Consider the following 18,478-nt stretch of genomic DNA (forward strand, 5'->3'; position numbering starts at 1 on the left):
TTGAGCGAGCCGGAACATGAAGAGCAACCGGGACAAGCTAATCCTGTATCATGCTAAAATTCAGCTACAGGGCCACTCAAAACAAACCCTTCTATATGTTAATGAGCGGTGCAGATGGGTGGAAAGAGATGTAAGTATCTGTACGACCCAAGCAAAAACAAGCAGCGTGACTCCTTCATTATGATCTCGCTGAGTATAGTAAATGTAGTATTCAGAAAGTGCTCACAGTGCCCTCAAAGCACGGAGGTCTAAGACTTTGAGATTTCAGTTCAGTTGGGCGTGCATTTTGCATACTGAAGAAAAAGGTCCCAGCACCCCAAGAATAGGCAAAAAATCAAAGTGACTTCAGCAAATCAGTGGCTTGCAGATGTTATGCAGTTATTGCCTCAATAGGATATGCAACCGAATACTGACTTTTAAACACTAAAACCTATTTGAAGTAAATGTGCTCCAATATTTACGGTCACTGAATTGAACACAAAGTAGATGTGTCTTCTAATAAGATTAAAGGTATGTAAGGAATTGCCCAGAAGTAACCTGTATATTGAATTGTACTTATTACTTATACTAACTTAATGATCATTGTTATAAATAACAGTTTGGACTTTGCTTTTCCAATACTGTACATAATATTAAGAAGTGGTGTCATTATTCCTAGAGTGCTTTAAGAATAATTTAAGGCATTTCATTTACAGGCGTTCTGGACTCATGCCATGTGATGCCTGTTACTATTACATGTCAAAATAACTAGCCCAAAAAATTTATATAAATACTAACATTTCAGTTTCCTTTTTGTCTTACTAATCTCATTTTACTTGTGCACTCTTTTTGACGTCCCAGTTGAAAACAGTTTAAACATTGATATGTTTTTACACGTTACATTTTCACTCTGTGAAGTGCCCGATTGCAGAATAAAAGAAGTTATACAGTATGTACTGTAAGAGAAATGTTGTTCTCTACTTCATAGCATGAGACATCTGGAGAGACTTGATTGGATATTTGTCCATTTGTCCATGTAGAATTTTCCTTCAAAACGCAACAAAGAACTGGACCAAATAACAATAAGACTAACAATGTAGATAAATGACATTTAATTAAATTTTGTTGTGGACAAGAATGGCAATAAGACTCCAATTTTTTTCACATGGTTTGCTTTTTTACAGTATTTCCATGTGAAAGCAAATTTAAGATTTGTTCGGCTGTGAAAGGTTTGTTATACAGTTTCTGAATATGAACAGACTTTCACAGATCTCCTATTCTTTTTGAACATGTAATATTATAAGGATATCTAAATATACTTTACAAGCCAGGAGCTCTATGCAGTAAATTTCCATGACAGTATGGACTGTAGATGAAGGTATGCTCTGGGTATAAGTCTGTGCTTTGACCTGTTCAGAAGGCATCTGTTGAGTCCAAGTGTTGCGTAAGCACTACATAACTTTAAATGAGCAATCACTGAGTCTTGATCATACAGCTGTCCAGTTTTATTATTTTGGCTGTGCTATGAGGTCAGCAGTGGTTCTGCACTAAAACCGAGCAGATAATATGCACCGAAAAAGCCACTACAGACAAGTAGGACAGTTATTTGCATTAAGCATGAAAAACATTTTCAGGAGTGTACTGGAGCAGCATTTGCATTCAATTTTTTGTCAGATAATCAACACAGCCAGTAAACAGGGCCGTGTTAAAGTGTAATTTGATGGCTCACTGCAGTATTTGTTAACTGCAATATGTTACGTATCTCTTGAATCTAATTCAGTGGTGCAGCTGTAGGTATTACTCAGTGAGCCTTAAAGGAACAGATGCACAAAGACAGGTGTAGAGAAACACCGTGTTTCTTGATTTTTTTGTAGACAATGAAGTTTTCCTGAACAATGGCAATCATTAGGTGATATATCCTTCCTTATTTTGTTATACGTGATTTTCTTCACAGATATACTAAAATAGAAGACGTTTGAGTAGGGAAAATCAGCATGCATAGGCTGTGTCAGCGTACTTCTGCTGCAAAGGAACAGGTAGATTCTTTCCATCGTGCTGAAAGGTAAAGAAAAGAACCATTAGGTTTTGGCTAAAAAAGGCCCCTAGTGGGTGTTTTCTATACCTTTCAACATGGAATGAACCTTTGCCTGTTTCTACTCTTTTGAGGCTTTTGGTTTTAAACTCAGATGCATTAAGAATCATGTTTTTGTTTTCTTCTATTACCTCCTTTTATTCTCTGTAGACAGTGAGTAAGCAGGATGATTAAGTATCTGTTCGGTATGCTGAAGCACGTCTAGGCCTTCGAGATGTTTTGTGACTGTATAAACCCTCATAAGCATTCCCTGGCATGTACTCTACAGTTGGTAAGAGGTATGCCTTTTTTCAGTTTGTCCTTAATGGGCCTGCTGCAGTACTTCTGAAAAGCACAGGGCAGGAAAAGGAAAACCTGACATTCAGCAAGTACCAAGTAATTTACACAGGAGACTGTGAACAGAGTTATGGCGTCCTTGTTGAGTCGCATTTTCTAAAAAAAACCTTATTGTGTAATTTAATAAGATTGTAGCAGACACTAACTTCTGAGTGATAGACCTGTTTATGATTAGCTGCAGGTGTCTTTGCAAAGGCTTGTTATTAAGGATGCATTTACGTGAGGGCAAACCTGAATTTGCAGCCTGAATAAAATAATTTTAGAAAGAGGTCTACACGCCAATGGAAAGAATCAGAAGAATTTCTTATCCTGTATCAGGAATAAGCCGATGGGTTTAATTCATTTCATTTTGAGCTTTATTATCCCCTAGGGGAAATTTGGTTTGCAGTAGAGTCCATCACAACAATACAACAAAAGACAAACATCACTAGCAAAGTATACTGCACATACTAACAGAGATACAGTCAATTTAATTATTTTAAAATAATAATATTATTTTAATAATTATTTGAATTATTAATAATAATAAAATAATATTTTTAGAAAGCAGTACAGATTAGTGTGATCTAGGCCCAATTAGTGGAGTAACATAGGGATATGTATTAGGGCCACTGCTCTTTATAACTTTATCAGTGATCTAGATTCTGACGATAAACTTTCAAAAAAAAGATTTACACAAATGTCAAGACTGGGCAAGAACCTGGCCTACAATAAAATTGAGATGGGAAGCAATGAGCATAAAGATGCTGTTCATTAAATAAACAACACCTTTGGGGTCATTTGTTGACAAATTACCTTACCTTAAAAATGTCCTTGGTTTCAATTGGTACGCAGCTAAAATTCACACCTGTCATTCACAGGCCTTGTTCCCAGGCTTAAGAGCAATAAGAACAGTCCTTTTGCTGAGACCTAATTTCCCAGTTCATAATATAAGATTTGACAGGGTCTTCTGTCTAGGGGAAAATGCCATCAGTGAATGCCAACACACTCCTGCCTTCTATCCAGAAGTTACAGTACTGATGAACTTTAAAGCTTTCTTGACAGGTGGGTGGTGATTAGCGAGAGTGTAATTGTCTAAGTGCATCTTCACATGTCATGCTACTCTGGCTACGTGGAGGATGCATTTCTCCCAGAGGCCATCTTCTAGAGACAGGTGACAACTGTTCCATGGCAGACAATGCGAATGTTAGAAACACACCCCGAAGACCCACCTGAGCCCGGGCAAACTTGACCCAGATACCTGGCAAACAGCTGCTCTTGACAGGACAAGCCTTCTTGGCAGCATAGATGCATGTCTGTCCGAGAGGCCATTGAAAGGGCGAGGATCAAAAAGGCAACAGAGTGCAGTGAGCAGAAGAAAAGGGTGTTTTCCTCCTGTGGACGTGCCTGGTGATTCTGACAGGTTGTGTAAAGCCCTGTTTTGTAGCCAGGAGTGCAGTGTGGCAGGGGTGTAGAGTTATGTTTGGTTGCTCTGGACCCATAATTGAAAGACTGTAGGTTCAGATCTCATTTGTGACAAAGCTGTGGTATCCCTGAGCAAGGTAGTTCAGATTGTTTCAGTTAAGTGCCTAGCTGTAGAAATGGTTACAGGAGTGTTTCACTTTCGATATACATGTCTGTGAAATGAATAACACACCAGGAAAAGTGGACTGGCAATGGGTGGATGGATAACAAAACACTTCACTGACACTGTGTGTGTGTATTCAGGGGTACTAAGGGCACAGACATAACTGTAATGTTTTGTGTGCATGTATGGATTGTGATTAAATTCAGGTGCTGATATTTTAAGGTATGGGAAAACAAAATTTCAGTCAGGCTGGTGTAAAGCTAAAATTTGGATTTTGTGAGGTATTTAACAGGTACTTTTTGCTGTGCAAAGATTTGAAAGTTAAAATGTGTTTATAGTCTTTCCATTAGTGTCATTTGTTGCACAACAAACAGCTTGACTTCCCTGGCTCTATGGCTGATAACCTGGCATTTTAGCTCGTGTATTTTTAACAGATTAAACAAATAAAAGATAAAGAAAGACCTTCACATTCTGTTCAGAAAGCTTGCGGGCGGATTTTAAGCGATGATTTCATGACCTTTTCCAGTATCTGTGTGGTGAAACTAGAAAGGGCATGGCCTTCCTATCTTTCTTCATACTTACTAATTCTGATGCTTCATCGCACACATGAAAAAACAGGGAATTATTTAACCCTGCATGTCTGTGTGTAAGATGTTTGGGGCTCTTGTGTAAATGGAATGTTGCAGCGTTTATCAGAAATTTCAGGACAGTGTTTTTGTTTCAATTTTTTTCTTCACATCATTAAACTCTTTTCATTATGCCCAGGCGCTTTCTGATATTCTTGAAGTGGTTTGATGGTCTTCATCAGAGCATCATTCAGCTTCAAAAGAAACAAACATCTAGCTGTGCTTCTGTTTACCTCAAGATTACACCAATCAGAAAATTAATCTTGCTCTCTGTTCTATTGCAGTTAGCATGGACAATGTGATAGACTTTCCATTCCTGCTGTTTTTTTTTTCTGAATTTAATTATGCTGCCCTCTAGTGACTGATATATTTTAAATCTACCTGTATAGGCAGTAAGCACATAAGAACGATTAAGGAGTGGAGACCATTCATACCATCTAGTCCATGTGGTGGTTAGTAGTTGATTGATCCAAGGGTTTATCCTGCTGTTTCTTAAAAGAATCCAGGGTATGGTCTAGAACATGGCTAGATAGCTTGTACTAGACTTCGTTCGGGTAGATTTTTAATGCAACATTACTTTAACAGAGTCAGTTTTTTGTGTCCTGTTGAATGTTTTGGCTATTTCTGGAAGACTTTATTTTTTTATCTTTTAGGATTTGTGTGAAAAGGAGAGATTTCCATCGCAGGGTTTACCTCCTAGCACTGCTGGTCCCCACTCATACAGCTGGGGTGAAGTATCTTGTTTAAGATTACAACAGTCCTGTCTTCAGGAGGGCCGTGAACACACAACCTGTCACTTATAAGCCCGAGGGCTTACCCACTATGGTACACTGTCCCTTACATAAGGAGAAAGTACTTTCACAGCTCTCCTTAATATATGCTTTACAAACCTCATGTTGAATAGATAATTATAATTATTATCACATCAGGCTTGAAGACTATAGAAAATAGGCAACACCCAGAATAGCTGTACTTACCTGCTATTTTTCTTTTGCATTCTTGTGCTACTTAAACTGGAATTATGAAGCTTGTTTTAAGATAAGATGAGAAGGCTACTTTTTAGATTCAGCTTTTATATTAGCAACGTTTGTGTAACTTCTGTGTAATGTCACAATGCAAGATTTGTTCTTCACAGAAAGATAACATTTTGTCAAATCAAGTTATAAATGACATTGTGCAAGCTGTACCTTTTAAGTTATCATTTCAAAGAATTGTGCTAGGTGGCAGGTCTGAAGTACCAAGTCTTCAAACTAATATTTTGAGTAAATTTACTCTAGATCTTTACTTGGCGTTGTTCTGTGTACGGTCACCTATTGTACCCAAAGCTATCTGCATCACGATTCAAGATACCAAACTCTTTAGTTCTTTATAAATGTACGGTATACTGTATGAATTGCTTCAGCATTTGACACTACAGATATGATAATGGCTTTTGAATTGTCTCTCTTAGGAACAGCCTGATATTTAGAATGGAAAATATTTTTCTTTCTCTGGCTAACCACACTGCCGCCATCAGATGGCTGACACCTTTAACATCTTGATATAAAACACCACCTGTCAAAATATTGGAATAGTACAGAACTTTTTCCACTTTAAAATGTTCCTCTGGTGTTGGTTCAAAGACATCTTTGAAAAGCAGCAAGGTGCAGTGTAAATCCTTTCAGCTTATTGCTTTCTTCTCTTAACAAACCAAAAGGAAAGAAATATCATGTCTTTGTAAATTTGGCTGACCATTACATGATGGCTTAAGAAAAATTCATTCCACCAATTTTGTGTTATGGTCTTTTATTTCTGCAGCTGAGGTTTATGGATGCATAGCCTTGGAACAGAAGAATATTCCCACGTTTAGTGTTATATAGGGCAGTGTTTGGCCATTCTTAAGCATCAAGGCTAGCTAAAGTGTCTCCATTCTGTTTTGCTACTGCTGAATGTTGTGTTTATTTTTATCAACATAGTTGTCAATTTAACAACATAAGTGGTTGCAATAAGTATCAATACTGCAGTTCTATATGAAATTGGTCAGGAAAAGTCCGGATTTGAATAAAAGCTTTTTTTAAAAAAACTTTTTCTGTGTTCCCCCCCTCCCTAACCCCCCCATCTTGTCACATGTTTCTTTCATAGGGCTGAAAAGTTCTCGGATTAGTAGAGAATTAACACAAAGCAAGACGCCACTTCATTTGCAACGGGAGAAAAAGACAGAAACGGAGTGAGCTGAAAAAGTGAGAGGGACACAAGTAGCTACAGCACGACTCCACAGAAACGACACAAAAAACAGCACTGTGGAGGTAAAGACTGCTCGGAAGGCCCTGACTTCAGAAGCTGGCTATGGAAGACAAGCGATATCTGGCCGTGCAGGTAGGGTTTTTATTATTAGTTTTTTATCTCGGGACATCGGCGACATTGAAAAATAGATTAGTGGATCCGACTGAAATTCATTTGCTTTACAATAAAGCAAGTACATTTCAGAGTTGCTGAAACATTCTGGGTGACAACGAAAGCGTTCTGAAACAAGCCACAAAATAAATGTGTGTTGCTCAGTACAGAAGGTAATGACATGTTCATTTGGAGTTTAGCATGGGGAAAAATTACCTTTTTGCATGGACGTGCATTTTGAGTTTGAAACTCACTGAAACTCATGATTGGTCTTCATTAATTACCGGCATCCTCCATGTTTGAACATGTTTAATTCCCGCATGGAACACGGAGCACGGAAGGTAAAGTAATTACTACATGAGCATCACGCTAACTCTGAGGTGCATCAAGGACTCTGCAACAGCATGCGGTCTCCCTGAATCCTTAGGAGATCAGCTCAGCGATGAAGCAACAGAAATATACTAACAATTAATACTTTGAATATTCAATTAGGCTGCAGTGGTTCCTTGATCTGATCCGAGACAGTACTGTTCCTCCTTCAGTTCTACAGTCTCTTCTGGCTTATTTGGAAGTTGTTTAATAGAACAAAAAGTAGTCTTCACTAAAAGTGAAGAAATCAGTGCATTTCCTAAACGGTTTCTTAAGTGTAAAAGTTTCTTACTCCTTATCATTGTTACTTTTTTAACAATTTTTTTTTCATTATCAATACATTTAAGACAATAAGAAAGCACCCGCCTGTTAACTGAAGCGTGACTTCTAAAATCAAGCGACTTCTCAAATCTGCATTTTTATTTTCTGATTTTCTGCAGGATCTTTGAGACCACATACAAAGTGTGCTGATAATCGTCACAAAATGTCTAGTATTTTGTTCAGTATCTGCAATTGAGATTTGTGCTGAATGAGGGCTGCAGACCACTTATACTTGAACATTGTTATACAGTCAGATATACACCTGTAATAGTAATGATTCAGAAAACTCAGGGAGAGAGATTTCATTTTCAAGGCAGAGATTGTCAGAAGATCATGAAATCAAGCTGTGGCCTGCTGGAGATCAACTCGTGAAACACTACCTGTTTCCTTCCATAAATAGCTTATAAATGGTTCAATTGTTAACTTTGTCTATAAAAATGTGCTAAGAAGTATTTGCAACTGTAATTGGACTGTGTTCCTGGCCTCAGGCCATTTAACAACACCCCAAGGAATCATCAAGCTACTTATTACTAACAACTGTGTAAAGTATTTATAACCAAAGCCAAAACTGTTTGTTCTCCTTCATTAGCTATGCAATATAAATACAAAATATGCACAGCAATAATAATGAGTATGCTTCTTTTAGCTTGAGTAGAATACAATTTATCAATTCATTGCATATAGTATAATGAAATAATAATAATAACATTTTCAGAGCATGTCATGCATGACCAGAGTATCTGAAAATTAATACTTAGTGTGTCCTCTTTCGTCTTGTGTTGTATTTTTTGTTGCTTTAATGGAGCTTGTGGATGATTTAATCCCCCATTTCTTTAAAACTAGCAACTTTTAAGTGCAGTTAAATCAGAGCTTTCTCCTGGCATCCTTAGCTTATTTTAGATCCTTCCATAGGGTGAGGGGTGGTCAGGTAGGTTAGCTGTAATGGCCGTGTTCATTGGATTAATTATTTGCCGTGTAGATTTAAATCAGTGGTGGTCCCTTAAATATCATTATGCATCTTTAGGAAGTGTTGATCAAAAGCTCCGTGAAAGTTTGTTTTTGATGTAATGACCTAACAGTAATGTAATCATCTCCTGCTCATATGTACAGTATAACACTGAATGGTCTAGCTTCAGGTGACATTAAAAGTCATCTGTATGATTATTGCCTAACACTTTATCTACTTATTCGGATCGTCTCAATCTTAGACGCGGCACTATAGGCAATAGAGTCTTGTCTTGTGCAGTAATTGTGTAACTCGCTGCCCAAATCCCTTTGAGTCTCTGTTTTTCTGTGGACATTTTCAAAACATGCCAAAGGTGTTTTCACTAGGGCTTATAGCATATAATTTTTGTTCTACTCTTAATTTGATTGGGTCTGTTGTATGAATTCTGCTATTACTCTTAATTATTTTTTCTAAATTAACTTAATCACAAAGTCTAAGCTGTTTGAATAAAAAAAGGGTTCCCTTTTTTCAGAATTTGTAGGAGGACAGTGTCACTTTCTCCTGTCCATAAGCATTAAAACACTGCCACCGTGTTCGCTTGAAGCTTTAGTAACTGGATTAATATCTCTTAGATGAAGGACGTTGGCAGGTGGAAACATAAAAACACTAACCACACGCGGCAGTTTTACATGGTTGCTAATTAATGGCTTTCAAATCACGTGCTTAGTAAAATAACACATTTCACTCAGCTCTTTGAGCTCTATAGGTAACCTATAAAAGTAAATTATGTTGTAATAGTTAAAATGACATTCATAGAGCTGTTTTTATTCAATGAAAGTGTTTCTAAAGATGTATTCAGGTCTGGATGATAACCATAACATCTTAAATCCACAGTTGTTGTCGGGAGACTGTTTTAGAAAGCAGGTATATGTTTCCAATATTCACTTTTCAATATTCAAGAAATCTGGTGATGATAAGGTGATCATTTTTAGGAATTCTAAGCACACTATTTACATCTTTAACTTTGGAGTTCCCTTAAATGTCTGGTGTCACTGGTTTGCTAAGCCAGGCTCCTTCTGTGAGACGTGATGCTTAGAATAATTGTATACACCATAACAGTCTCACATTAGAACACCTTTATATAGACCTTTTGGTTTCTAAAATAATATTGTGCTTATCATGAATACATAAAAAAGGCAGTGTCAAGCACCACATTAATTAAAACTAGAGAAAGAACCCTCCTGAGGACTATATTAATGATTTAATTACTGCTGAATTTGTCATGGGAGGCCTGATAATTCAGAGACCAAAGTACAGTCTGTCTATATGTTATTAGTCATGAAATGCCATTAGCTGTGATAGTGAGCTGTGTACAGTCTCCCCTTACATGTGGTTATTAGTGTTTGGAGTATTAAAAAGGCTGCTCTGAATAAGATGAGATTTTGAAAGTACAAATATATAAAAACAATGCAGGGTAACAGCAGACAACAGAGTTGCAATGGGGAGCTCATGTACTAATTTGTAACGTAAAAAACTAAACAAGTCCAATGTAAGACAGTAGGCACCCCTCCCCTTGCTGTTTACCTCCCTTATCTGATTGGCTGACTCCATAGCTGAGACTTTTTTTTTCTGAGTTGCAGAGATAGTAATATTGGTCACCCTCCAGGGCTGGTCTGCCTGTGATCCAAAACGGACTTGTTCTGAATCACTTTAATTGTGTAAAGACACTTTACAGAGATATTTATTTTGTTCTAGCACTATTTGGGTGTTCAGCTAGGTTTATGTTTAGGTTTTATAGCAGTGTCCTCATTCACGTGTAAAAATGAAACCTTTAGGAAATCTTAAAGTGTAGAGCTACAGAACACTGAATCCTGCTGTCTTTTAGAGGTCTCATGTATGTTATCTCATTGATATTTTGAGTGGGACAGAGAAACTCCATGCAGCTCTAAATTAGGCACTCAGACATTAATTTGATTAGGAGCTAGCAGGCATTACTTAGGTTTTAGTTTTATGAAGTCTCCTCTCTGTCCTTCTGGCATAAAGCCCGTTAAACACTGCTGTTGTTGATTGTTGCATTCAGTTAAAATTGTGATCAATTTACTTGCAAGCCTTTACAGATGATTCTGAACATTAAAAGACATGTATTTTCCTGAACATGTTTGTGGAGTATAGTTTATTTCGTGTCAGGTGCTGAATTTCCATCAGACAACAGAAGAAAGTTTGTGTACAGCATGCACCTTAGAGTCCATGACTCTAAAACCAGGATCAGACTAATCTTGAACAGATGATTGGCCTTGGTAAGCATTACCCCTCCTGTGTGTCAGCTAATTGGATGGATTCAGCGGTGGTTGTATTTGCACAACCCTTTCATCGATTATATAAGGTGTCCCTAGTGGCATGACTGACCCTGCTGTGACTTGTCTTCCTTTGCCAGCTTGGCATTTGTCATTGTGTGGTACATTCTTGTTTATTGACAGAGACAGAACTTTGTTAGCTGTTTTTTCAGCTTCTGTTTTCAACATATGCCAGAGTTTGAGAAAATTAGATCCACACATATAATGCTGTCATAAGTGTAGAAAAAGTTTATTTACAGTGCATGGTGAGTGCTCTCTAGAATGAGACCAGGTAGATAACGGCGATTGTTTTTCAACTTTTGTTCCTTTATTGTTCTTTTGTTAGCAAAACTTTAGGTAATAATGCAATTGGTTTAGGCAGTGATTACTTCTACTGGGACTTCTAGAAACCTTTCCTCTTACTCTGTAAGTCAGTGCTTGTATTTAAACAACTAATTTCTAACCTTGTTTTTTGCCAGGCTTTACATATACTGTATAATAGATGTGTAAATAATAAAAATGGATGATAATATTGAGCTGGCCTGATGAGGCTAGAGGGGATCTTGTTTATGTAGGCTGGCTTTTTCCCATCTGGAAATATTTAGTCCTTTGGACTCTTTTGTCTCTGGATAAGTCATTGTGTTTCACATCCCAGTTGGAATGAACTGGGCCATGAAATGACGTCTAAAAGAGAGCTGATTGTGCCTTTAATTTGATTTGCCGCAAGAAAGGCTGTTACTGTCTTCACAAACAAGTATGGTGTGAAGATTTGCCTACATTTTGCTCTTTATAGAATTGCCATTTGTATTGTATAAGAAGTATCAGTTTTTGAGTTTTAAATCTTAGTAGGTTTTTCTTTATTACTCAAGAAACAAAAACGTCCGGTGCAGGAAAGGAAGTGTTCATGCTTTCATATGATCGCAATCCAGTGGGAAGTCTGGAACACACGCGAGTTTTGATACATTATGGCGAATTGTGATCTTTGAAAGCTATGGGGTGTTTTAAATTTTCATTTAAGATATTCCCGGATATACTTGATTAAAGTTGTCAAAGCAGAATCGTTCCAAGGGTTTTGAACTTAGGGGTGACCCATAAAACCTGCTGGATTGTGAACCCCTGGTCTAAATAGTGTGCAGAGAAAGTATGCGGGGTTTGTTGTACAATTGAAAACCTGTGTATTCAGTCCAAATGAGTGGATCTGGGGGACTGCAGTTCAGTGGCGCCTTTTCGACTTATGTAAGGAACATATTGAGCCGTCAGTCACTCACTTGAATTAGCTTCAGCGTTCGCATCTCTGGCTAGCTGTGCAACTGGGCAGCCGCAGGGGCATGGGAACAGATGTCAGCCCAAAGGGGCAGTCAGACATGGTTTCTGTTTGTGTCCTGAGCTCACTGTACAGGCCCGAGAGCGTGGAGGGAGAGAAAATCCGGCCACTGTGGAGAAGGTATAATGGGGGCACAAGGGCAACCAAATGCCAAACACGTCCACCACTGCGTTCTCTTTAAAATGGTTGCAGCAATGGGCCCATTCAGTCACTGCCTTCAGATTGTACTTTAGGAAACCACTCAGGCTGAAACTGTAGGTTTTTTTTTTCTACTTGATACTTTGTCCTTCTTCTCTCTCCAACCCCCCACCCCCCCCCACAAGGAGGCAAAAGAAAAAAAAAAGAAAAAAAGCCCACTTTTTTTATGGTTCAGTTTAGCCTTGAAATTATGGACTGCAAATTAGCACCATGTCACTGGAATCGCTCTCTAAATCTCGATGACTTTTGGCTTTTTATTATTGGTTGAATTGAAGTGCTTTAAATTCTGTTCACCCCATATTTAGGTAATTTGTCGCGCTTGAACTCTAGGTGCTTTCCCTTTTATTGTGAATAGGAAGTATGTGCATGGGACGAGGGGGGGACACTAGTTCTCAGGGTTCTTTAAATGCAACTCCCCTCTTATTAATCACTTTGATGGCTTTGCTAATGATATTCCTGGGGAGGGGTTAACACTATGCCATCTTCTGAAGTTTTTGAAATATTTTTTTTAGTGATTTAGGACCTTCAAAACTTGTCTGTACTTTAGGCCTGAAGAAAGGGACATTAGTGTGTAATATTCTGTCATTTTAAATAACAAAAGATGCTTGGGGGAACTCAGAGTCTGGACAAAAGGGTGTATACTCTGTTTAATCCCTACAATTTTGGTAATGGTTTTGCTGTAAAGGGAAGCATCTTCTCTTAGTGCAGACATTAAGGAAGATGTGAATTGTGCTCATGCGTCCCTCGTTTAAATCACAGCAGCACAACTGTGGCTTTGGCTATGGAATAATGTTTAGTCCAGGGACTCGCATCTTCTGCCACTGAAATGCCACTGAAAGGTTTTATAAGGAACAAAGTTGGAACAGCAAGGAAGAATACTGTGTGTTTTGTTTCCAGTATGGTCACTCTGCCCTTTATATATGAAAACAGTTCTAGAGCTTTTTCAGACCTTAAATTAGAAAAGATATCTTCAAAACCGTACATACTTCTTGAGGCATTTTGGATGCAGTGATTTTTGAAAGAATAGGCTACTGTGTCAGAATGGTTTAAATTGGTTTTGTGAATGCTAAGTGACAAAACGAACAAAAAGCCTACCCAAGACTGTGTGTTACAGTGTACCATGTGAGAAGGAGCTTTGGTGTTAAACGTGTTGGAATCGCTTTAAACAAACGCTGGACCCCTGATTAGCTACACTGCAATACAGCTGATGAGACACTTTATGCACGTAATTTGTTCAGTTAAATCACTGTAGACTGAGATGGAGTAAAACCCAAAAAGAAATGTCTCACTGGAGACTACATTTACCCACTCCTTGTTTAAACCCTACACTAATGAATGATGTGCCCAGGTCGTTGGTATAAGATGCCCATGCCGTGTATGGGTAACATAGTCCGTGCTGTTACAATGACCTCTGCTGGGAACAAGGAGTGATGCACCAAGATTTTACAACTGAAGACAATATCTGCCTCGGATAGTTTTCCTGACAATTTTTGCCTTGCAAGTGGACTGACCCATTTACATAGATATAATATATTATTAAAAGGTTTGCTTTCAAGTGTTGGTGACCCAACCTCATGTTGCAGAAGTGTTAATACATCTTTGCATCGCCTTTCATCCCAAAAGTGATCACTTGACAAATACAGTAAGTGGGGACCCACTTTACCCACAACTGGGAATTCAGATGTTGCTAATAATACTGTGTAATTAAGGACTTTTGTCTCTGTTCTTCCTATTTTTTGATTATATATAAAAGAAACAAATTGCATAAATATTGCAGAATATACCATAATATTGATATTCAGAAAATGAATGTCAAAGGTATCGGTTTTAGGGCTGCATTCATTCTTGCATTGAAGTTTGTTGAATTCTAGAAATGTGTTGATTTTTTTCTTCTGCGGCGAGCCAAAAAAAATCTTCATGAAGTTAATTGTTGCTTCTCCAAAGTGGTCATTGTTGAATACACGTGAAACAAACTAGAGTCACATGTAGCTATTCTTTCATCCTTGGCAATAGTCCCATATGTTCGCTGGAATATGTACATTGTGTGTTTTTTCCAGCTCGATTTGTGCCTAAGTTACTCCAGAGCCCTGCTTTCCCTTGAGGGCTTCAGAGCAACGCGCTATTTATAAGGCATTAACAGCTGGGGCCCTTGGAGCTAAAATATGGAGGGGAGAAATTAACATGAAGATTTCAGGTTAACCGAACCGTTTAAAATTCCGTTCCTCTGTCACTGAAAGCTGCTGAGTGGAACTTAGAAAAAACATGCAGGAAGTATCTGTTGGGCAGAGTAGAATACATTTATTACTTTAGACCACTAGTAGACTGAGCTATAGGCCATTAAGATGCTTTTTCACCTTTGCTGACCTCCTGCCCTAGTGCTGGAGAAGACCAAGACCAAGAAGACTTTCTTCTTTTAAGTCTCTTCCATAGTTAATGGCTTGGATCTTCCAAGAGACTCAAAGAAAAGTTTGTGCTGTGTCATCTGTTTTCAAGGCCTTGGGCATGCTTTGGACAGTCCATCAGTACGTTGCACATTGAATAGCGGTATTCAATGAACCTGCTGAAGGAAGCGGATTTCATACATCTAAAATACATCGAAAATTAAAATAATGGGTTTCATTAGTTTGCATACCCATATCCTTTTTTCCCTTTGCTGTTCTGCTCTCCATGCCCTGAACCTGTTTAGAAAGTAGCTTTCAGTGTGCAACTGGTGTTCTAGCATATAACACAGCCTAGATGATGTGTTATTTATCAGTATTTTGTTTTGTAGACTATTACTTTATGTATGACCTTTTTAAAAATAGTCAAAAACAAATATGAATGTGAAATGTAATAGCAGACAAGAAAATATGAATACATCTCACTGAGCTGTAGAAAACATCATTTCTATTGTCTGTTTTATGTTAACATATTTTTATTTCTATAAAATAGTTTTTCAGCACATATTGTGAAATGGTGCTTGAGAGGTTGACTACACAATGTTTCAAAAATAGAAGGCTTTAGGTGTAGTTGTCAGCTTTGAAACATTTTAAAAATAATGTTGGAGTTCCATTAATTGAGTAAATAAAACTCTTCTGGGAAGGACAGTTTAACAAATGAAAAGAAAGTGTTTCATATATTATTTTCAATCTTTTCTATAAGTCACACAAACATATTGACTGCTTTTGTATTGCTTGTTTGTTTTTTTACTGTTTATTACAATTTGTAGGATGATGCTTTTATTTATCCATGTTAATAATTTAAAACAGCAAACAGCAAAACAGCAGTAAAATTGTTATTGTTTGTTGCTGACAGAAGCCTTAATTATTCTAAATGCAGCACAGTATGTCTGGTTTTTTAACGATTTTATGTATAATTAGGACACAGCTTTAGTAGGTTCACATTGTACAGGAGTGTAAATCACTTTATCTTTTTTTAAAGCATAAAATACTCTTTTATCTTATTGTATAATTGAACTCTTAATAATTTGGAGAGTTTTTTATACTTTAAACATAATATAAATGGCAACAGCTGTTAACCTGGACACAAAAAATATGCAAATAAGTAACAACATTGAAATATGGTATATTTAAATGTAAATAAATACCCTGTTATTTGAAAGCATTAGAAAGAAATGGATATTAAAGCTTTAAAAGGTATAATATGTGATGCATATCACAATGCTTTCAGCATAGCCCTGTGCCTTTTAAAACATTGTGTGATTGTTTATACCACACATTAACATTTAAGAAAATGTACAACTAAATGTGCTGTCTTCAGACAACCTAAAATCATTTTTGTGTCTAGAAAAATTAGTTTTGATAAAAAAGTAGTCTGCTTTAGCCTGCAATGTCACACAAGTGACCAAATAACCACCAGCAGGTACAATTTCTAAAAGACTAATAAATTATTTAGCATCACTTGCAAATATATATAATATCTCTTCATGTGCATACAACCCCCACATATTTTAGTGAGAGTATGTCTATCAGGCTAGTTCTGTAGGCTGAAGTATTGAAGTTGTACCACTAGGAGCAAAAATAATGTGAAAGGACATTCTGAAGACTGAAATCAAAAGTACCAAGTATTTTATATTGTCTTTTCAAGTTATTTTATGTAATCTTTGGATTCAATGTCTTTGGACATAGAAAGTGATCAACTTGCATGGATAGTGTAATTTAAAGAATCTGAAGTAACTGGAAGTATAAAGCAGTTGACAAAATAATATTTCATTTTGGGGGAAAATACAATGATTTCAGGAAAACATCATCTTCACTTAACATATTAAACTGATGAACATTTAACTTTTAAAGTTGTGTTCTTTTTCAGTTGTAATACAATTTGCATAACAGTTATTTTTGTTTTATTATTGCAACATGGTGATAAACAGATTACTGAAGACAAAAATCAAGCAAGTCTTCTGGACTTTTTTTACAGCCTGTGCTGCAGTCAACATTGTTGCAAATTTACAGTCTTTTCATACAGTGAATTGATGCCCATCTTGCCAAAGGCAAGCTCTCTTTTCCAGCTGGCAGTAGACTCGACTGTATCCAAGGGAAACTTTTAAAAGCCGGTTTACAAATCCTGTGGAGCAAAATGCCAGGCAAGGCATTTGCAAGAGATATTTTGGAGAAAAAAACCCAAGTGTAATTTAAGACTAGGATGCATTTAATGCACTGGTATTTAAACCTGTACTGAGCAAAAGGCATTTTTCTTCCTGTCCCTGCCAGTTTTATCATTGCATTTCAATCCTATTTAACCCATTTTAAATTACTTTCAGCAGATAAAGGCATCTTACTCTTTCTCAGATCCGCAAAAGAGAGCTGTCTTTAATGCAAGCAATTTTTACTTGAGATTTCTCACTTTTAATCACACTTTAATGTCATTTTTTACTTTTATTGCGCCATGTTCTTGTCATTTTATTCAGACGAGTTGGAACTGGAACAAGAGCAACATTAACACTGTACTGTACCTACCTGGCGGTTCCACAGAATTACAGTATCTCAGCCCATTGTTCTTCGTAGTATTTCTAGATTAATGGACTTGCAGATACTGGAAGAGTGATATTATGAACACAGTTGCATGTTGTGTGAATTAGCCTCGAGTCAAATCAGATCTGGGAGGCTGTCTCAAGCTTTGGGAAACTGCAATGGCAGCACTTTCTTACTTCTTAAATCGTTTTTTTGGTTATGGTTGGGGAAAAAGGTGGGAAAAGAGCTGTTATGTTATTCGTAGAATAGTTTTATCCTTTCCTCTGTAATGTCTTGATTTCTTGGAAGAATATCCTGGCAGGTATAGTGTTTTTTCGATACTGTACGTCTTGTTAACAGGGTGGGGGAATTGTGAGCTGACAACTCTGAAAGCTCAAGAAACCAGACACTACATCAAAGTGGGCAATAAGTTACGAAAGTGACATGTTTGGTCAGCAGTAGTAATTTACCCCACACTGAAGCCCCTTGTTTGACTTGTCAATAGAGGCGGCGTGCCTTGAATGGAAAAGACCTTATTAACACAGCACATTTGAAACTGTATAGGGGCTGTTTTGTGTCACTCAGTGCAGTGATTTTCTTCTTGTTTTGTACCAGGATGGGATGTGTTTTCTGGTGTTGCTAAAAAAGCAACAAGAGGGGCTTTTTCTGTGCAGTATGCTAAAGAGAGATATTGGCATTTCTTTTTTGTATATAATACTGCACTTCCACTATGTCAACACAGATGAAAATAAACAGGCCTTTTTGAGGGATTAGAAGGAAAGGATACATAAAATAAGTTGTAAAATCCCTAATGTGTAATGTTAAAAACACTTCCTCCTGGAAGCCAATCACCCATACAAATACATTTTCCATAGTGCAAGCATGTAATGTTTTATCTACAGAATTATTGCTTCAGTGTTTTAAGTAATCACACATAACAAACCCAGTTAGGCTAGTTAAAGAATGCTTACATGGTGATACTTTTAGCGATTGTACAGTCAGCTTAGAATTAATTGGTTGAATCTGTACATTTGGTCATAAAAATACTAAGATGTTTTTTTTTTA

General features: G+C 37.2%; 1 protein-coding gene across 3 annotated transcripts in view; it reads left to right on the forward strand.

Annotated features, from left to right (window-relative positions):
* slc6a9 (solute carrier family 6 member 9) overlaps positions 1–18,478 on the forward strand; it is a 74,307-nt gene that overhangs the window by 18,958 nt on the left and 36,871 nt on the right. For all 3 annotated transcript variants that reach the window (XM_015355309.2, XM_015355310.2, XM_015355308.2), the window contains one exon: positions 6,722–6,955. In XM_015355309.2, coding sequence (XP_015210795.1) covers positions 6,926–6,955 — 30 coding nt within the window. In that variant the 5' untranslated portion in view covers positions 6,722–6,925. The remainder of the gene's footprint in view (positions 1–6,721; positions 6,956–18,478) is intronic.

Source organism: Lepisosteus oculatus, chromosome 9, assembly GCF_040954835.1.
Source record: "Lepisosteus oculatus isolate fLepOcu1 chromosome 9, fLepOcu1.hap2, whole genome shotgun sequence".
NCBI lineage: Eukaryota > Metazoa > Chordata > Actinopteri > Semionotiformes > Lepisosteidae > Lepisosteus > Lepisosteus oculatus.